General features: G+C 33.9%; 1 protein-coding gene and 1 long non-coding RNA gene across 3 annotated transcripts in view; one reads left to right on the forward strand and one right to left on the reverse strand.

The window, feature by feature from the left end:
* The window catches only part of LOC143252321 (serine/threonine-protein kinase D1-like), a 64,405-nt gene that overhangs the window by 24,491 nt on the left and 17,027 nt on the right, over positions 1 to 22,887 (reverse strand). For both annotated transcript variants that reach the window (XM_076504284.1, XM_076504283.1), the window contains exons 2-7: positions 10,035 to 10,190; positions 7,656 to 7,794; positions 6,220 to 6,351; positions 4,216 to 4,376; positions 2,626 to 2,821; positions 433 to 510 (exon numbers count right to left, since the gene is read on the reverse strand). In XM_076504284.1, the coding sequence (XP_076360399.1) occupies positions 433 to 510; positions 2,626 to 2,821; positions 4,216 to 4,376; positions 6,220 to 6,351; positions 7,656 to 7,794; positions 10,035 to 10,190 (862 nt within the window). The remainder of the gene's footprint in view (positions 1 to 432; positions 511 to 2,625; positions 2,822 to 4,215; positions 4,377 to 6,219; positions 6,352 to 7,655; positions 7,795 to 10,034; positions 10,191 to 22,887) is intronic.
* On the forward strand, positions 10,115 to 10,861 carry LOC143252322 (uncharacterized). The gene is made up of 2 exons (XR_013028930.1): positions 10,115 to 10,246; positions 10,632 to 10,861. It is a non-coding gene; the product is annotated as an uncharacterized LOC143252322 (long non-coding RNA).

Genomic DNA, 22,887 nt, shown 5'->3' on the forward strand with positions numbered 1-22,887 from the left:
TGAACTACAAAACCCATGGGCCTATGGCCTAAATCTGCAAGTTTCATTACCCCTCCCATCTTTGACTGTATAAAAACTAAGTTGAAAATTTGCTTGAACTATTTCCCTTTTTTTTTTTTTTTTTAGTTTAAATGACAATTGCCACTATAATGCAAATTTAATAACAAAGCTATGAATGGTAATTAGTAGGCCTACTTATTTATGTGCTGTAATATAAATTCACACCAAATTTGGAGTTCACTTTTGGGAAAGGTTAGGTGAAAAGTTTTACTTTTGTGCAAACCTTGGGACTGAGACAATTCATTTGATACTAGTTAGAAGTTGGAGTAACCAGCAGTTTAAGAGTTACACAACACATACTGAATCTTATTGTATACATGATTCTTCTATTGCCTTGGTAGGAGGTAGAACTTCAATGATTGAAGGACTTACACCATTCTTTTGGAGCTTCTCCTGTACAATCCATAGGGAGTTTTTCACTGCACCTTTTGTGAACATTTAACTTGCAATCTATAATAAAGAGATATAATATACAATAAAACTTTTTGTTCTCTTGTTCTTCACCTGTGTAAAACCTGTTAAGAACTGGCACAGAAACAGTCAGTCATGCCGTAACTGGTGCACTGTGGTTCCAGTAACTTTCCAACAAATTAGTAACACAGAAACACATTAAACAGTCAAATGGCTCTGACAATACAAATGTCTAAACAGATTATAACTTTCTGCACTTTTAATTTTATTCTGAAAAAATTTTACTTAGTGGGAAAATGTACATAAACATTTCAGTACACAAGAAAAACAAAACAAAAAAAAACCATGAGAAAAACACAAGATGATTTCAACCACAAGCGTAATGGCCTAAGAATTTATTATGTAGTCACATCGGTAATAATATTGGATAATTTCAGTTAAGAGTAATTTTAGGTGAGAAGTATACACCTCTTGATGTTAATTCAACATTATTAGACTCAAACAAAAAGAAATCCATCATTATTTAAAAATATCAAATTCTAGAGTAGTGCGATTCTGTGGCACAAAACAAAAATTCAGTGGAGATCTCAGATTGTGTACTATTGTCAATCTTAATGTTTAATTCAAGAAAAACAATTCTAAAATTTGATTTTTTAATATACTATTAAAGACTATTAAATATACTTTAAGACTATACTATTGTTTTCTGTCATGCTCAAAATTAAAAAGGATTAAGTTAACTGTGATCTTTTGTTTTTTCAGTAAGATGACCCATTTCTCTATGCAAGACAGTCACAATTATCACATTATATGTATTTAGTGCATTCAAGAAAATGATAATTATCACAGTTTATTAATAATTCAGCTTCAAGGTCAAAAGAAAACTTATCCAAGACACAAATTCCACTGATGTAAAGTGACATACTTTCTGCGTAGTGTGTGATAAATTGACAGAAAATAATATTAGGTATAAAAACACACACACACACACCTTGAAAGCTTGGTTTAGCAATCACGTTATGCAAAAGGAGATATTCATAAAAATGCAAATTTGTCTTTTCTAAATATTCAATCTTCAATGCATTGATCAGAGAAAACAATTCCTTGTTATTGTGTTATAAGCAGATTGCTTAATACAACAATAAATTAATTATACAGGAAGCATAACAAATTTTTAGATTTTGTTTGCTGAGATTTTGGTTAAAGTTTATAACAAAACCTTTATCCCACTTCATACGAATTTCATGAAAAAGTCAAAGAGGATAAAGATAACTTAGGTTTTAAGCATGTACCTCTAAGAAAGAGAAGGAAAGAAGTTGAGAGTTTCATTTCAAACACTAAACAATTGTATCTTCATTTCTTTTTCTTTGCTATACATTCCAAACTTAATACACATAACCAAGATATAACATCCTTTACCTATGAAATTTGGATTTGAAGATGGCTATTCTACAAAAGTTGCTAAGAAAATCTCATTTATTTGGGTGTGGTTAAAAAGTTAATTCATTTACTGTAATTTTTGTTTCTGTGTTGAGAAAACTAGGTTTCTTATGATGCAAGTACTTCCACATAGAAATGCACTATCTAAATTTATTATTTTTGAGCTCAGCTAAAGCAACCACTGTTTACAAGGTAAAAATTACTTTCCAAAATAAATAAGTGAAACTAAAAATTACTAAATGTTCAGATTTCAGCCTCCATTAAATTTTTTGAGGAAGGGAAAGAAGCAAGAATTATTTGGGTTTTACAAATTCTTGGAAAATTTTGGTTGCCATGCATTCATGAGTTATTTGGCTTTTTTTCGAACTTGCAAATAATACTGCTAAAATAATATAACCAAATCATAAACTTTTGTCTTTTCTTTTCAGTAATTTATGCTTTTATGCACCCTGGTAAGAGGTTTTGGTTTCATAACTAAGTCATTAGTCAATCACAATACATGTGTGCAATAGTCTTGTACATAATTAAGTCAACAATATTCTAAAAATGATGAGTAATATAATTATCTATGCAAATTATTTTATTCTAAGATGGTCAAGCTCTTGCCTAAACCCCAAATGATGTAAATAAAACATCAGTATTATGCAAAGCACCACTCCTCTAATAACAAAATGTATCATTAATGAAATAAACATTTACTGTGTATAATTTTACCTTTGCACTGCATGCCTTGGCGAAACAAACCCCTTAGGAGTTTTTTACAGTGCTTGCACACAGTGGGACGAGTGTAGGAATGTACAACAAAAGTATGTGGAACTTTAATTCTTCCTGCCAACTCTCTGTCAACCCAAGGTGGCCTTCCCATGTTCACTGATGACTTTTTTTCTTTTCCTGAAGAAATCGGCATCAACTATACAAAAAAGGTTTAATTAAAAATAATTCAAAATCCTGAAAGTAAAAGATCTGATAATCCAATACAGCCTATATTTAAGCTCAAATATATCAACTGAACTCTTCGACAAACAGCAAGACAAGGATCTGTTGTGACAAAAATTTAAAATTGGTGGACAAAATGAATTTTTCTCTTCATTTACATCCCTTTTAGTGTCTGTGTGTGGATGTGTGTATATTGTATAGGATACAAATAGTCGAAGGAGAATACTGTCCAACTTAGCACACCAATTCTTTACAGCCAATATATTTTTGAATTTTCTGTTGCAGAGTTAATTTATAATGTTTATTTAGTTTTTTAGTCTGTTCTAGCTCTATAGAAACAATCTGAAAGAAAACTAGGATCCTTTATTCAAGGATATAGAAAACTAGGAGTTTTGAGGGTGTGGGAGCCTTATAACTCATATAAATGAACAGAAGTTCCTATTCAAAACATTGTTCCAGCATCATTGCATTTCCTCATAATAAATTGTTTTCCATTTATATTTGTTGTTTAGTTTAATTTATTTTAAGAAAACAGTTTGTTTTTAGAAAACTACAATTTATGTACAGGACATTTCCTTTGGTTACTTATAAGTTTTGGAAAAGCAAATGTAAAATATTTCCTGAGTTTGTAATATACTATTATGCTAAAATTAGACTTGGTATAAAATAAATATAGAAAAAGTTATAATGTAAGTAGAGAAAATGTATTGCTGAGGAAGCATAATATAGTAAGCAATAACAGTCTCTCCTACCTTGAAAGGTAATATACACATGTAGACATGAAACAATCGTAAGCATTTCAAATATTCCAAAGTAGCAAACATTGTAATAAGAAAAGACTAAGACATATCACCTAAGTAAAATTTAAATAACAACAGATGAGCAAGAACACCTATTCTCAAAATGGTCATATGTTTTCTGTGGATGTAGTGAGGAGAATCTTAAAATAAATTTCAAAATTAAATCAAGAAAGCTAATTTATGAGAAGAACGATGCTATTTATTGAACAGAAAACCCCAAGAATTTTCAAAATGCAAGTATAAACAAGCAGATCAGGAAGGGTAGAATTTAATCTTGATAAGCTACTGCAAACTGTTTAATGCTTCTGTTGGAATTTCTTACTTAAAACTCAAAACTATTATTAACTAATATCGTTAGAAAACTCTATACATTTTGTATATTACTGTTGATGATAAAAGTAAAAATGGACTCAAAACCTCAGATTTTATAAATTTGTTTGATCATATATAGCTCATAGTAATAAGCAGAACTTATATTTTTTTGCATCTAAAGAAACAACAAGAAATAACTTATAATTCTAAAAGACAATGAGTAAAATACAATTCCTATAAAGCAAATTCAACTCACAGAAATGTCGTCTGAAAATACTGGCCCACTACTTGTTGTCCTCTGTACCAGTTCCATAGGAGTTTGGGGATAAAAATAAGTTGAGGACCTTCGTCTGTATGTGCTTGTACAATTGTTTGGAATTTTATAAGCACACCTTTTGTGAAAATTTAAACCACACCCTGTTAAAAAACACAACACAGACAATTGTATATTATGGTATTCTGTATTAACTGTAAAAACCAAAATTTCTGTGATGTGAAAATAAACTACTGCAGTAGTTTTAATGACATAATTTTATGGCTCAAATAGTTTAGATGACTCTACAATCATATAAAAAGAGGCAATGACAGTCATTAGTATGAAGCACTGAATGTCAAATGAGAGAAAACAGTGAGAGGTCATGCAACACTATCAAGATAAACTGTTCTTATATTACTATGTAAGTTAGGATTACTTGCATTTTATACTTAAGAGACAAAGCTATATGAATCACTGAATATTATTGTCCATGTTTGTAGTTTCTCGTATGATTGTCATATTACACTTTAAAGAAACATCCTAAAGAAAATTATAAAATTAATATTTAAACTGAAAAAATGAGAAGATAGTTAGAAGTATGATTATTCTGATCACAACTGTAACTTTCAGAGAAAAGATCTTTAACACAAAGAAAAACAATTTTATTTTAGACGCTTACTACGAACATTAAAGATTTAAACGATTTGTTTTTAATTACATAATCACTGAACAATGAAATACTCTTGAAAATTATTTGAAGACATTTTGCACTCATTCACATTTATTATTTCAAAACTGGTATACTGATAAACTTCTATTAAATATTTATTGATATCTAAATAATAATTTATGACAAGCTACTTAAAACTATTTCTGAATTATAATTTGCATCACACATCATTTTTATTGCATGCAGAACTGTACAAAAAAAAAAGCTTTATTAAAAGGTATATTTTACATAATTGTGTAAAATATATCCTGCAAAGTTACACCACTTGTAAAAATAAGCAGAAACTTTGGGTTGCAAGACAAGCAATTTCTAGCAACTTCTACCTACCACATTCTTCATATTAACCTTATCTTCAACTGTTAATGCCATTTATGTAATGATCATAATGTCTGCACTTAAGTATTACAACACAAGATAGCTATCTCAAAATTCTTCATTTTGTTAATGTTATCACATGCTGAAACAACATTGTCTCAAAGATAACAAGAAATTAAAAACAAATATCAAAACTGAAATACTGTAATAGCACCTTGTACAAAAACCAAACCTTGTATAAGCCTATTGTTCTCCACCAGCAAGACATTTAAATAATCCAATAGTATGTAAGTTGTATACATTTACAAATTTGTAAAACAAGTTCTTAAATATTTCAGGTTTTTCACAAAAAAAAAGCAACAACAACAAGTTTTTAGTATTTATGAATTAAGTTTCACCATCAAACTTATAGTTTAAGAGTTGAACTGTAGTTCTATAAAGTACTTTTTTCACTTTTATGACTTAACTTTACATTCAAATCTTGTTTTACCTGTAAACAGGATCTGACAAAAATGTACAATATTTAAATTACCTTCACACATCAATTATTATTTCACCAACCTCAGCTTTTATTGTTATAAAATTAAAAATATTTTCATAATTAATCCCTTTTTTAAAAATCCAAAAACAATTTGTTTCCCCATCCATGGGTTGTGTTAAAAACCAATACACCCCATAATTTATGGAACCATCTTATGATGAGCGAGTGAGGTGAAAGTTGGCATAACAGTCATGATTTTATTTTTCTAAGACTTCTTACACATAGATCATACAAGACCATGTTTTATGTATAAGCTTAAAAATGTATTTATTTAGTTTATTTCACACTGTAAATTTGTCATTAGTGACTCAAACAAAAACTGTTCACAAAAAGTCTTGCATTATCATTAGAAGTTTTTTTGTTTTATTGCATTACTTAATTACAAAGTTCAATGCTGTTTCTCATATTCCAGTTTTACCTTCACACTTAAGCCCTTGTCTCACCAGCCCAAACAGCAGTTCTCCACAGAAGTCACAAAAAGTTGGGGATCTGTACGAATGCACCATGAGGCCATGTGGTCTTATTTGAATGTCATCAGATGGGTTATTTACTGTGAAACACACATTAAACAATTTTACATACTACAGAATAAATGTAACATCTATATTCAAAAGATGGTTTTATAACTTTAATTAAAATAAAGTACAGAATGATGTTTCAGCCTTCTTAGGTCATCTTCAGGTTAACAAAGAGAGATTGGAAACATGGAATCTAATCTTAAATTTATAAATCACAGTAAGAATGAAAGATCAAATGCAATTATCTTATATTTCTTGATTCCTGTATCTCACTTATATAAACATATACAATGTAAAACTAGAGAAATGCAAAATAGTTAAGTTTTTTCACACAAAGTAGTTACAAATAACATGAGAAAAGCATTTATACAAATGAGTTTTGGTGAATTTTGTAATTTTAAAAATAAATAACTAATGTTAGTAGTTATGGTAATCATTTTTCTTCAGATTTATATACTGTATGTCAAAAGTATCTCGGCAATAGTAGTTTTGGTAATCTCATTTAATATTCATATTCATAAAAGTGACAATAATGTTTCTAAGCTACTGTACTGAGAAAATTTTCTTGTTTAGTGTGTGAAATTTGATAATGATATATATATACTGTAACCATGCAGCAAAACTACATTATAATTGTGTGAAGATGCATCTAAAAGTCTGTTGCTTTCAAGAATCAAAGCTTACACTATTCATATTGCCATAGTGAAATTGTTAACCATTTTGTTGTAACTCTTTACATTTAAACTTACACTATTGAACATTTTAGCTATCATAACCCACAATACACGCCATAAATTTAATTACTACTGTTAAAGCACCTATTGATACACTACCTCTCTTTATTATAAAAAAGAATAAAATGCAGAAACTTAGTATAATTCCAGTCAACAGCACACAGCTTCAAAGTGCAAAAACAATAGTTAACTTTCACTAAATACAATCTTTAGTAACTGGTTAACTATACAGAGTACTTGACTTTGGAATTATAGTTTTGACGCATGCGTGAAACATCACCAATCTCAACATAAGGGAGTAAAAAATAATGTGTTTGACATGTGACATCGTTACATAATGATACACCTTTAAAAAAAACAACAAACCTCATGGAATATTTACAGCACACACTGAAAAACAACAACACGTTTTAAGATAACCATTAAAATGTATACCTCAGAAAGGGTGCTTTGTCAAAGTCATTTTGTTTGTCTTTCAAACAAGTATCTGAATACGTATCACCAAATTTTATCACTTTTCCACATTGTTACCAAAAGTTAGTAATCTGCTGCTATAGTCAGTTTTGGCATTATAAAGAACAAAAACTAGAAATCTATAATACCTGACAGAATGATTTCCACAACAGTGTTCTCTGTTACGTCGGTGGCTGCATTGATTGGAAGCAACAAATTTTCTGAGTTGTACTCATGGCGAAATAGGATAAGGCGTTCACTCAAGCGATTCAAGCCATGGTCAGGAAACTACATGAAGGGGTACAAGAATTAATGATTGTGTTATGCCTGTGGTTTAAACAAGATTACATGCTCTATTGCACTGGAGAAACCTCATGTGCCTGGCACAGATTTCTTCACTGACTAACTGAACACAGAAAGTTACATTTACACTTTCCTTTCTGCATAATCAATTTTTTCATTCAATCCAAAAGGTTCCAAGCTGCAGTCACATTGAAAAGTGCAAGTTAACACCTGGACAACTTGAATGATCATAAATTTATTTACTTTTAAGTATTTTGGTTTTCATAGTGCAAATAAAAATGTATTTACTTAATTTACAATTAATGAAGTAAAGTAATTCAATTACAGTCCATTTTCAACATTCACAGAAGTAGGTAAAACAGTTGTTTTTGACAGAATTTTAAGGAACACAGTGCATTTTTTTAAGATGCATAAAATATTTCAATTTTTTTTACATTATGTAGTTTAAGAGCTTTAAATATGACAAACACATGAAATTGCACTAATTTCATTATGTCATTTTGCATAACATGCATAAAACATTGTTAAATACTTAACTTCAAACATATAGAAGGTACTTTAATTTTAGAGCTAATTATAATTTTTTTTCAAACTGGAATTATACATAGATTGAGCACAACACATTTCCAATTCTAAAATTATTCCACAGACAAAGATTAAAACAATAATATTTTAGCAAAATAACTAATACAAAAAGATTTTAAAGTACTACTTGAACCATTCCAACACTATCACAAACATCAAAACCTATGTTTTAAACAGTATCTGTACTTCATGGATGAACAGTTCAAGAAAATAACTTACTATTAAGTCATATCATCTTGAACAGCATTTTTAATTTCACATCTAGCTCTAAAGAGCCAATTTCAAAATTACCAGTTTGCTTCAAAACAGGCAGATCTAAATTACTGTATAATAAGGAACTGTATTAGCAAGTGACTGGAAGTTTCATGTGATAGATCTTTTTTTAAAATAAGAATCACATGAAGTAAATTGTTTGACAGATTTATGAAACATACATGCCAAAAACTCGCTTTTTAAAAAAGTTAAAAAACTTTTTTGAAATTATTTAAGCTTAAACCACATCAAAGCAAAGAATGTTTAATTACACAGACCACAAGAGTAATTTTAAAGCAGAAGAATTATCACAATATTAATTTATAAAGAAATCAAGTTACTGAATAATTACTGTTCAGTTTAAATTAAGAATTTTATACAGAAACATTTCCTTATGTAAAAATCTTTATTTCCATCTTTAATTAATATTACATCTTTTAAAATAAATTTATTAATTTTTTACAATTCAAATTGTTTTTTTTCCTGTTGGGTGCTACTAAGTTAATATGTATCATGAGAAATTAACATTTTAAAAATGTGTTACCTATACCAAGGGTTTATTAAACAAAAATGTTAACATATTTAAAAGTTATTTAACTGACAGTTTTTATTACACAGAGACTTATACTGAATAAACATTCTGATTTATTTGTATATGTCATTAAAACAAGTTTGTTGTAGAACAACAACTATATTCCAGTGTTTATAACAAAAGTTTTGTTATGAGGACCTAAAACACTGATAGAATTTGAAGATTTTTTGTGTCAAATCATTATATTTAAATCCCATTATGTTATCATGGTTATTCTTCACCATTTTACAAGATACAATATCAGAGTGGTAATTTCCAAAGCCTTTCTTTTACTGTCCTTGAGGAAAATACAAGAACATTGTAAATAAAGAGTCTGGCATCTAAAGTGCCATTGTATGAAGAAACCCTTATGTTTTTATAAAATTTAGTAACATTTCACCGTCAAGATCAGATTTATGCAATTAACAAGTTACACAGCTAATATACTATTATTCACAGTGAGAACTCAAATTAATTGGATTTTCTCTCACATAATATACATAATGTTCTGTACCAGATATAAAACATGAAAGAATTTATTACTTTATCAAACATTTATTTCAAACATTAATAAGTCAAAACATTTATTTCTATTGTACATCATTACTACTGTATTTATTAGTTCTATTAGTTCAAAAGTTTTGCTCTTACCTATAAATTTTGATTTTACAATGTTTTTACTCAATTTACCAACGGTCCCAAAATTTGCAGAACCTATTTAAAAATTTCCAAATTTCTAAATTTTATCCAGTTTCAGTCTTTTAAGCTCTTTCTAAGCAAATACGAAATATTAAATACAAATCATAAATCAACCAACCTTCTTGTCTATGAAGTTGCATGCCAAGTCCTTGAGTTTTTTAAGGTTGAGCTCACTGACATCCACTGAAACAGTGTCCTTGAATAATCCAGTTTGCAGGAAGAAAGTGATTTCACCTGGAATCTTTAGCATTGATGTATCCATCATAGCAAAAGCCTGAAATGAAAAGGAATGACATTACGTTAATTGATCAAACCACACTGGTTTTTAGGGTAAGAATACAATTACAAATAACAATTATGGTATTGGAAATGTATGTGTGTATGAGTGTCAAAATATAACATACAGCAGTAGGTAATTTCTTTTATTATTTTAATTTACAGCAGAAGTAAAAAAAAAAAAAAATGATTGCTACACAGAGCCATTTTATCCCCATTCTATTAAATGTATTATAAACAGTAATAAGGATATGAACATTTAACAGCAAAGCACACAACTGGTTATTTATACAGAAAGTTGCAACATGATCCTCTAAAACAATTACAATAGTATTACTTTTGTAGAAATGTTCCATCATATTTTAATTTTGAACAGGATGTACCAGCACGTTTAAGAATTTATGGAAAATCCCACATAAATATATTTTTTTTCTTACAGGAATAACCGGTCCAGACTTTTCCAACCCAAACCTAACCAGATGTGAATAAAATGTAGATTTGTCAAGATACTGAACTACCTGACAGCAAGAGTAAAATATGTATTGTGATAGTTTAATTTTCTGTAGCTTTTTGTACAAAAAAATAATTTTATGAAATCTTAAATATGGTTGTAATTTAAAGTGTTGACTGTATTAACCAACGTGGTTAATATACTGAGATTCCAAGAGAGATTATATCTATATATCAATCTATCAGTGCGTTTGTTAAGATTCACCTTTGTATAACAAAAGAAATGTACTTTACTGGTATTCCTAACCTTATCAACTTTTTAAATGCATATTTGAGTTTTTCTATACAACAATTAACCCAATTAATCACTGCTAAGGACTTCCTATGTAGTTGATACGGCAAACTAGTAATTCTACCCAACTGTTTTGTACAGTTTTTACATTGAGTGTTATAACAGGAAAAATGAATTAATATGAAAAATTATGTAGATACGTTATTTGGTTGGTTTGGCGTTTCATAGTGCAAAGCAACTAGGCTATCAGCTCCATACATCCGGTAAACCGTTAAAATTAAAGTAAAATTATTAAAATGAATCAAGCTAAAACAAAACAAAATTTTATTTTTGAATTAAAAAGATAAATAGCATTAAATCCAATTTTTATATCTAATTCAGAACAGTAAGTGAGAAACTACAGTAATACAAGTTGTAAAGAACTCTCTGTAGCACAATTTTAATTATCATAACTCGCCAGGATGACTAACGGGTAAGTTCAAACATCAGCATCAATCACCTGAAGTTGGTCTTTCCAGTCCTGGTTTCCAGTTATTTCATTGTTTGTTTGTTCGTTTTGAATTTCGCGCAAAGCTACACGAGGGCTATCTGCTCTAGCCCTTCCTAATTTAGCGGTGTAAGACTAGAGGGAAGGCAGTTAGTCATCACCACCCACCGCCAACTTTGGGGCTACTCTTTTACCAACGCCCCTACAGCTGAAAGGGCGAGCATGCTCGGTGTGACGGGGATTCGAACCCGCGACTCTCGGATAATAAATGTCGAGTGCCTTAAACATCTGCCCATGCCGGGACCCGAATTATTTGACGTCGTGGCTGATTTCAGAAAGCAAAGTTATGCAAGTTTTAAAATACTTTCTGCAGCATAGTTTTAATTATTATAACTGGCCAGGATGACTAACGGGTAAGTTTAAACATCAGCATTAGACACCTGAAGTTGGCTTTTCCCGTCCTAGATTCGAGTTATTTGACGTTACGGCCCTTTTTTAATTTCAAATCCAACTAGTTGTACTTTAATTATTAAAAAAGGAATCGTATTAAAAATGTAAATTTATAAATTAAAAGATTAATGACCTTTAAAAAAATTAAAAACATTTGTAAGGTGGACAATGTCACCATCACCAATAGCACTGTCTTACGTTATAATAAAACCTTGGGACAAAACATGTTAAAAATAGTGCCATCGTTGAGAGTCGTAACAATGGCAAGACAGTAAAATGTGGCTTATTGTTACCTGAGCGTCACACAGGCAATACATTGGCACATCAGTCCCAGATAAAAGAAAACGATGAGATAAAAAACTATGGCCAATTCGTAGTCTAGTTCGGACAACTTCCTATTTCCATCCTTACGGAAAGAAGGCAGTCAAAGTCCAATAAAGGGTTTTAATTGGAAAAGCTTGTTTTCACGTTGCTCACTCCAAATCGACTGCCAAATGTCGGAAAGTCGAGCCTTGAATACAGGACCACAATCCATGTATGGAACAGGCAGAGCAGCAATGCTTCCAGAGCAGACAGATTTAGCTGCGGTATCGGCGAGCCCGTTCCGGCGAGTACCAAGATGGCCTGGTAACCAGAAAAACCCGATAGAAGTAGATGTTAAAAAGAAATTGGCCAGTCGGTTTTGAATATCGGCGAGATCATGGCGAGAACGAACGTGAATCGATTCCAGGGCTAGTAGGGAATTGAGTCAGTATAAATAGTGCAATTTGAGTACTGGTTAGCTTCTATGTGATCCAGGGCAAGAGAAATGACATACAGTTCAACTGTGAACGCAGAAACAGTAGAGAAGATTCTGTTCACAACCACCGAACCGCAACAAACATAAATAGGAATGAAAAGATGGTTCAAAAGATGTTCAGCAAATAACAAAGGGTACTTCCAATCGGGAGTATCTGCTTTTCTCAGGTGAGTTCAAGAAAGGTCACATTTGGGGACTGTAATAAGCCATAGTGGGATGGGCTGATCAGTGGATAGAGCAATGTTATCCAAGGACAGACCCAATTCATCCAACTGCATCTGGATACAAAGGCCAAAAGGAGCAATGGCAGATCATCTGTTCTGAAAAAGTATGGCTCACTGAGAAAGGAAAATACAACCCTAGGTGGAATGCTTTGGTAAGGAACAAAGTTTTAAAGCATATAGTAAAGACAGTTGCAAACGGTGGAAGCCCCAGTGCAGAGCCAAAGTCCCTGATGATGAATGGGATGCAGCACCTTCAAGGCCGAGGTCCTGGCAGAACCACAAACCAATGACCCATGGTCTAGTTTCGATCAAATAACAGCACGATATATCTTTAGCATAGAACATTGATCTGCTCCCCAAGTGGTGGAAGAAAGGACAGGATGTTCAGTGCTCTTGTACATTTGACTCGTAGCTGCTTGATGTGTGGTATAAAGTTTAGCTTATGGTCAAAGATAAGCCCCAAGAACTTTATCTCAGTGGACCACAGATAGCACAATTTCACCGATACGGAGTTCAAGATTGGGGTGAATAACCTTTTGACAGCAAAAGTGCATGGAAATGGTTTTAATGAGAGAAAAGTTAAAATTATTTATTGTGGTCCACTTCAATAAACGATTGAGGGCAGTCTGTAGCTGCTGTTTAATCGTTTGCATGCGCTTTCACATCTCATGTCAGTTGTCGACATAGGCCCTGTTTGTAACAGTAAGAAGAAGTTGTTCAGTGATGGCATTAATTATTATACTGAAGAGTGTGACACTCAAAACCACAGTCCCAAGGGACCCCGTGTTCCTGTAGAAAAGAAAGGGAAAGTGTTGAACCCACACGAACTTGGAATTGCCTATTTACTAAACATTTTAAAAATAATGTAACGCATATAAGAGGAGGTCTTGCAAAATGCCATATCTCCATGTAGCATCATAAGTCTTCTTAAGGTCAAACAATGTTGATACAAGATATTGTCGTTTGAGAAAGGCCTCTCTCTGATTGACGTTTCAACTCGAATCAAGTGATCCATGGTGGAGTGCTGTTGTCGGAACCCAGACTGGGTGAGTCAGAGGAAGTTGTTTGATTCGAGGAACCAAAGACGAGTATTAGCCACCCTCTCCGAGGTCTTACAGAAATAGTCAAAGCAATTGGATGGTCGTTTGAAGGAATTTTGGGAACCTTCTCAGGCTTAGAAAAAGGCAGAACAACAGCCTGGCACCAAACATCAGGAAATAATTTTCCTGCAAGATCTAGTTAAAAAACAACCAGAAGAATAGCAAGAGAAGCAGGATCTCGTAGTGTACATCATCAGGTCCAACTGATGTACTGCCAGACCAATGAAGGGCCAGTTTGAGTTCCACTAGTGTAAAGAAGCGATTATAGTCATAGGGACAATCAGATCTAAAAGAAATAGATGATCGCTCTGCCCGAATCTTGATGAATAAGAAGGTGGAAGATGAAGCAGAAGTGCTAGATACCTAGCAAAAGGTTTCACCTAGAGTATCGGCGATGCTTTGGGTATCAGCTACTTCCTGGCTATCAGAAAGCAAGATCGAGAGGGTGACAGAATAATATTGCCCATTGACCTTTCGAATATTGTCCCATATGACTTTGGAACTGGTGGTAGAAGATATGCTGGTTGTGAACTTAATCCAAGATTCCTTCTGGCTTTGTCATCTTACCTGCCGGGCTTGTGCACGGGCCTGCTGGAAAGCGATACAGTTCGAGTGTGTAGGATACCTACGAAAAGTATCTCAGGCCATTTTTGAGCATTTCATGCCATGTGGCACACAGGATTCCATCACGGATGAGGATATCGTGGAAAACTTGAGGTTTTAGGAATTTATCGAGCAGCTGCTTGTGTATTACAGTCAGCTACTTCTGCTACACAGTGGTCTATTGGTGGCTTACAGACGATGGCAGGACCAAGTTTTGCAAGAAAAGTGAAAGCGGGCCATTTGGCATCCACCACGGCTAGTCTCAAAATTATAGGAAAAGATCACTATCTCGTTCGTGGGTTATTGTCCACCCTCCATGAAAAGTGGTAGAATAGTAAAGGGGAACAAACTGAGAGATCAATAGTAGTATAGGACTGACTAGGTGAATGAAAATAAGTATAAGAACTAGTATTGAAAAGAGAAAGGTTGTAATCTGAGAACATACATTCTACAGAGCAATCCCTCCTATCAGTATCACTACCTCCCCAGAGGTGATTATGTCCATTAAAGTCTCCCAAGATTAAAAGGGAAGATGGCACCTATTCAATGAGAGCACCAAGATTTGATTGATCTTATATCTCTCCAGGTGACAGGTAGAGAAAACAAAGAGTGATGGTATAACCAAAGGAAACACAGATGGCTATGGCCTCCAAAAGATGTGGCAAAGACAGGGTGGGCACATGCTGATCAACCAACAGTACCACCCTTCCACACACTCGTCCATCACACAGCTTGTCATTTCTGTAGAAAGAAAATTGCCGAAAGGTGGCTGTATCGGCAGGTTTCAGAAATGTTTCCTGTAAGAAAAGACATACAGGATGGTAGGAAGCAATCAATGCTTTGATGTCATCCAAAATAAAACGTAAACTTTGACAGTTCCATTGTATCAAGGTGGCCATTTTTAATTACGTGTAGGCGAACTGGGTGGAAAGCCCTTCTGTTTACGACCACGCCTTTTTTAATTTGAGGGAAGTCTGACAACATCCATAGATCCTGCCCTCAGTCGATTGGGCAGGTCTTTGTCGTTGGAAGAAGATTCCAGCGACTGAGAACGTGAACAGATGATCGCTTTGCATCTTGGGGCGGGAAAAGATGTACCAGAGGAAACGCCCGTACCCGAAACCAAAGGAAGTGGAATAGAGATAGGTGTTGACGTGTATTCAACCTTTTTAACCGTGGAGGTCAAAAGACTTTTCATTTGGTTTGAGAACGATTATTTTGGAGGTACAGAGAGATCCCTCTGCATTCCCACTGCAGTAGTGGAACGAAGTGCAGCAGCACACGTTCAAGATGAAGTGGTGACAGCAACTTTTGAACCTCAGGGTAAGTAATGTTTTGAATCTTCTTCAAATGCTGCACCTCTTTTTCTTGCGTTTGTTTTTTTTTTATAGCAAAGTCACACAGGGCTATCTGCTGAGTCCACCGAGAGAATTCGAACTTCTGATTTTAGCGTTGTAAATCTGTAGGCTTACTGCTGTACCAGCAGGAGATGTTTTTTTCTTCTTTCAACCAATTAGAGAAAAAAAGAAAGTCGGACGGATGAGAGCCATTGCAATTAACGCAATGAGGGTTTGTTTCATACCTATAGGCATCGTGGCCTTTGCCACTGCAAAGACCACACGTCAAGAAATCACAACATGATGCCATTTAGTGATTGAACCGATGACACTGGAAACATCCAAGAGGGTTTGGAATGTATGGCTGTGCCTGGCAATTAAAATAACCTGCCTTGATAGTGGCAGGTGGACGCAGTGATGCAAATATCAGAATGAGGACATTGGTCGGCATCATAATTCATCTTTGCGATTGAAAATACGCCTCACTGCAAAAACTCCTTGGATAGAGAAACCAGCAAGAATCTCCATCTCGTAGATGTTCTTAAAATTCCTCTCAACAATAGCTGCTCGTGAAGAATTCAGAGTAGCATGAGGTGTAACCTCAATGGGCATATCCCCAATCGCCTTTGAATGTAAAAAAAGTTCACTGTGTTTAGATGTTGATGTTTCCACCAATATGTCACCAGAGTGAAGCTTTTTGACTGACTTTAGAGAGCCAGCAAGTCCTTCTAATCCCTTCTGAATGAAAAAGGGAGACATCTACCCTAAAGATTTGTCTGAAAGAGAATGTAGTATAAGAAAGTGAGGTACAACAGGTGTTACAGATGTTGAAGATTGCTGTTTTTTAACTACTTTAAGTTTTTATTTTGGGGATCTATAATAAAAAAAGTGTTTCGGCGCCCACTGACTCCACCCACCATGAAGCTCCACGAAGGGACGCACTACAATGCCAAACAAGGACACTGCAGCAATGCCAGTTTCGTGAGCACTATACCCAAACACCAGCATCAGATACATTGTCCACAACACCTGTTGAGAACATGAAACACTTGTGCTTTGGTTGATCCTAACCCATGTGGACCAGTCAATTGACCCTAAGGGGACACCCCAAGGCTGCCCGCCTACATGAATTCAAGGCCAAAGTGGTGTCTTAGGGTTGGACCCCTCAACCGTCCGGATTCTCTCCCCCCCACCCCACCATTCACGGACGAACATGTGGGTGGATATTTAGATCCCAGAGGAAGTAAACTGAAAGAACAGAACCTTCCTTGGTAAGTCCCCTCACTACGTACAGGAATCCACACTGAGGGGAGATACGTTAGTGAATTGTATGAAAACAAGTCTGTAGTTTGTAGATTAAAGCATTCTTATCAGTCTTCAAAATATTTCACATGTAAGCCAGTTCTGACAAATATGTAACTATATTTGAATCTCTCCAGATATGGTTACAGTCAGATCATGTTCAGCTACACTAAACTATAGATATTTTACGTTTTACTACAAAACCAACTTAACAAAAACCGATATTATTATATCATTATTTTAGCTTTCTTTTAACTCCCACTCAATTGATAGTTGCACCAAGACTTCAACTGGCAATACTTTATGCAAGTAAACTATTTTATTGTGTAGCATTAACTAATTCAACTCCAGGAGTAAAATTCACAAGTTTGTGGAAACTATAGATCCATCACTGTATATTTGATGAATGCTACACATACACAGAAATGGTAAGTGCTGAAACAAACAACAAAAAACCTTGAAGTTTTTAGGGCAGATATGATTTTGTGAAGGTCTGCCATTTTCAAATAGAGATGAACAAATCAAGCAATTGTTTGAAATATTTATTTCACGTTTTGATTTTGTTTGTTTTTGAATTTCGCACAAAGCTACTCGAGGGCTATCTGTGCTAGCCGTCCCTAATTTAGCAGTGTAAAACTAGAGGGAAGGCAGCTAGTCATCACTACCCACTGCCAACTCTTGGGCTACTCTTTTACCAACGAATAGTGGGATTGACCGTAAAATTATAACGCCCCCACTGCTGAAAGTGCGAGCATGTTTGGCGCGACGGGGATGCGAACCCGCGACCCTCAGATTACGAGTCGTACGCCTTAACGCGCTTGGCCATGCCGGGCCTTATTTCACGTTATAATCAATTTCTGAACTATTTAAGTGAGTATTTAAAAACGACATTTTCAAACTTTCATGATTTATTGTTGTGTTACTTTTCATGTTTTTAAACTCTTAACATTCCTGCATTACACATTTAAAACGAAAAGCATTGACACTGCCCATTGAGTTAACTCAATAAATTATCTTGAACTGATGAAGTACGAATCGAGGGCTCATCCTATCTTGCTTACGTTGTTAGTTAAATATTACTTGTTCTGACGAAATCTTTGTATGTTTGCTAACAAGTCACAGGAAACATTACATTGAATAGAAGTTGCAAGTGCAATAATTATTTAAAGACAAAAGCTGAATAAATAAATGAATAAATCGAATTAGACTTTGAAATAGTCAATACTCAAACATACTTCCTTTGTACAAAGGTACACAATGACTATTCGCACCCTGTCCACAGCGAAAATTATGGTCCAGAATATTAGAATTGTACATCCGTTAGCCTACTGCTGACCCACCGTCAGGGAAATTAGGAAGTAAGAATCGCGCTTTTGGAATCGTTGAAGTAAAGCTTCCTACCTGATTTTATTAGAATGTTGTGTTTCATAAGCTCATAAGGCCTGGCATGGCCAAGCGCGTAAGGCGTGCGACTCGTAATCCGAGGGTCGCGGGTTCGCGCCCGCGTCGCGCTAAACATGCTCGCCCTCCCAGCCGTGGGGGTGTATAATTTGACGGTCAATCCCACTATTCGTTGGTAAAAGAGTAGCCCAAGAGTTGGCGGTGGGTGGTGATGACTAGCTGCCTTCCCTCTAGTCTTACACTACTAAATTAGGGACGGCTAGCACAGATAGCCCTCGAGTAGCTTTGTGCGAAATTCCAAAACCAAACCAATCATAAGCTTATTCTAGTATACAAGTACATTACTTTATAAAAAGTAAGTACATATATAAACGTGAAAACGTTTCATCAATTCTTTTTTAACATTGTGACTACTTCCTCTGTCACATTCTGTGATTAAAATGCTATAAACATGCTGCATTTTCAGTACTGTATGCTGTGCAATTATCCTTTTCTGTTGTTGTCTTATATATGTAAAATCGGCTCGTTTGGGTTGAGAAACTATTTTACATAGAAGAGCGAACAACGTTTCGACCTTCTTCGGTCATCGTCAGGTTCACAAAGAAAGAAAAAGGTAACTGACCGGAAGCTGACCACATGTTTGGAAGGGGTTGTGTAACTGAGTGTCGGAATGTAGTTGGCGGTGTTAGATGTTTGAATATATAATTTTATATTATTTATTTTATTATATTTAATACTGGTATAAAGGCGTTCCTTTATATTGGTTTATGTTGGGTTTAAGTTGTTGTATAAGTAAGGCTTCTTTAATTTTACGTTTGTTTATGCTTATTTCTTTATTTAGTATTTGAGTGTTTTCTATGGTTATGTTGTGTATATTTGACTTGCAGTGTTCGAAAACGTGTGAAGGTGACTTTTTGTGTTCTTTGAATCTGGTTTTCATTTTTCTACTTGTTTCTCCAATATGGACGTCGTGGCAGTTATCACATTGTATTTTATAAATAATGTTGGTTTGGCGTTTGTCAGTGTAGTTTTTACATAGTATAGACCTCAGTTTTGTGCCTGGTTTTTGAATAAATTTGGTATTAATTGGAATGTCATATTTTGTTACTAGTTTTTGCCAAATGTTGGTTATTTGTCTGCTGATGTCGGGAATATATGGTATGCAGCAGTATATGGTTTCGTGACTTTCTGATTCGTGAGATATATTTACTTTTGTTGGTTGATTCTGCTTTCTGTCTAGGTGTGTGCGTATAATATTTTCTACGGTTTGTGGAGGAAACTTATTGATGTTGATGAAGTATTGTTACGCAACCCCTTCCAAACATGTGGTCAGCTACCTCTTTCTTTCTTTGTGAACCTGACGATGACCGAAGAAGGTCGAAAAACTTTGTTCGCTCTTCTACGTAAAATATTTTCTCAACCCAAACGAGCCGATTTTACATATATATTTCTCTACAAGTGAGTTTTCTCGACATCAGTGTTGTTGTCTTAGTTTTACGGAACAAGATATCATTTTAATACGAGTTTGAATAAGTAACACCATAAATTTGTAAAATGTTCTTGCAATTCAACTCTTGTTAATAAAATTTAATTCATTGTTTGTGAACAGAGCGAATTACAAGTTTAATACATGGAAAATTACACATGTGTTTGTTAATGTTTTTAAACTTTACTCGGGTTGAAATCATAGATAAATTACATTTATCAATCAATATGTCATACATGGTCCTCAAGAGAAACTATCTGATGCTTAACAATGAAGCTATTAATATAAATAACTAATTACATACACACACAAGTACTTAAATTCGACGCGTATTTGAATCACATGCGCAGATATAGTTGTATTCATCAAATAACTAGAATTCTCTTTGTCATTACAATTATTTCGGGCTCAATTATAATTTGGTGTTTGCCAACTACAAAATAAAAGACGGAGAGCTCGTCCCTTCCGATTCTAGAGTGGTGAAGACATAACTTTGCAAAAGGAACTATAAGGCAAAGCTAATCATGTGAAATACTAGTGAAAATCAAAACGTCTCGTGCTATTCACTGCAAATTCTCGTAAATAGTGAATTCTGAACCCCTTGCGGTATAAAATCGAAAAGCTTGATTTAGATTGTACGTTTCCATATCTCAGCTAAAATAGTTTCTTCAAAAAACACCAATTGCGCTATCGAACTAACAAGTTTTGCAATATCTCCTGATAAAGCATGGGGTATGCTAAAGAATTTTAGTTGTCACGTCAGAACTGGTTTTGGGGTGTTAGATTTGTTTACCTTAGCCTGTGCATCACCCTCTTGTTTTCTTGTGTCCTATTTGGCATACGTCTTTATACTTGCGTGTGTTCACTGTAAGTAATAAGTTACGTTGAATTTTCTTCACGAATACGACATCTCGTGATGCCCTATAGGAGGGGTGGGCAACTCCATGGCCACTGGCCAGATGTGGCTAGCTCGAGTTTAGGAATTAACCTTTTTCATCATTTATTTTTATTGCAGATTTGGTGAGCAACTGCATTGCCTCACGTCATCGCTAATACTGCGCGCTTCATCACTGCCACAGACTCCGCCCATTTGGTAACGTTAGTCTGGTTTAAATGTTTGTTATTGAGTGTGCATTGTTTTGCATGCGCTTGCAAACATTTTTACTGTGTAAATTAAAAATGTTTAAATATATTTTGTTTTTAATTTCATAATATGGATAAGTGGATAATTCGAAAACGAAATAATCCAGATGATGGTAAACATTCAGAATATAAAGAAATTTAATTGATTCTGGCATTACTGCCGAAAAGAAACTGGCGCGTGACTGGAAAAAGCGTGAAACAAGAATTTGATGAAAGCCGGGAGTTGAAATTTGCAGTGATTGAAGCAAATAATAAGTCAGTGTGTCTTTTGTGTAACAAATTTTTAAGAATAATGAAGTATACAACCTTAAGCAACACTTTAACCATTTTCACAACGAATTTGACGTAAAATTTCCAGTTGATAGCAAAAATTGTACGAACGAAATTAGCCGTCTGAAAGCACAACTTCTTGAATGAAAGGGAGGCCTAAAACGATTTTTGTCATCGATAGAACTAGTTACGTCAGATAGCTATAAAGTAGCTTGGATTCCAGCTCAAAAAAGAAATTTTTTGCTGCTTAACTCATAAAAGAAATATTGATTGTGGTAATTTAAACTCTGTTGGTGAATTATGATTCAAAAATAAAATATGATATTCTTCAAAAGAAATAATTTGCAATTAAGTCGAACAGCAATTGTCCGCAGAATGCTAGAGTTAGCGAAAGATATAGAAAATCAGTTGCTTTAACAACTCAGATACTTTGTATTTTTCTTTATCACTAGATGAGTCAACAGATGTTAGCGACACTGCACAGTTGATATTTTAAGTTTGATATGCAACTTCAGAATTCCATGTGAGGGAAGAAATGCTTGGCCTTTGTGGATTAAGAGATTAAACATGTGGAAAAAACATCTTTACATCTTTTTGACATTTCAAGAAATTTTTCTATGTGGATTTTAAACAAACTGGTTCCTGTCACAACAGACTGCGCACCCGCCATGACTGGGCGAAATTAGGATTTGTTTCTCTTTTGAAGCAGCATTTAATTGAAAATGATGGGAAGTCCACGCTGCCATCTTTCCATTGCATAAGGAAAATTTATGTGCTCAGATGTCTAAAAGTAATGAACTGAAAAATTTGATGGACATTGTCGTAAAAATTGTGAATTATATTAGAAGTGAAAGCTCTCTCATCCATCAACAGTTTGTTAAGTTTTTGAAGAAAAGCAGTGATTGTACTTTTAATGATCTTACTGATTTTGAGAATGTAAGATGTGATTAAGTGGAGGAGAAGTCTTGGAACGATTTACTTTCTTATTTCCTCAAGAAAAAGGGTATCTTCTTGAAAAAGGTAAGATTCAAAATTTCCCTGAAATTGAAACTTTGTCATAGTGTGATTTGCACTTTCTGTGCAACATGAAGTCTCACTTAAATAATTTGAATATGAAGCTTCAGGGAAGAGGTAAAACAATAAGTGAGCAATCAGTCTATTCATGAATTTCAATTAAAGCTAAACCTCCTTGCGGAACAATTATAAAAGAATGATTTGACACATTTTGCAAAGTTGGATAGTTTTCTAGAAAATAAGGACTATGATTTCTCTGATGCTAAAGATGATATCTTTGCGAACTGGATCAAAACTATGTGAAATATTTAAATCACGTTTCTCCGATTTTTTGCAT

Source organism: Tachypleus tridentatus, chromosome 6 (genome assembly GCF_004210375.1).
Source record: "Tachypleus tridentatus isolate NWPU-2018 chromosome 6, ASM421037v1, whole genome shotgun sequence".
Lineage (NCBI taxonomy): Eukaryota > Metazoa > Arthropoda > Merostomata > Xiphosura > Limulidae > Tachypleus > Tachypleus tridentatus.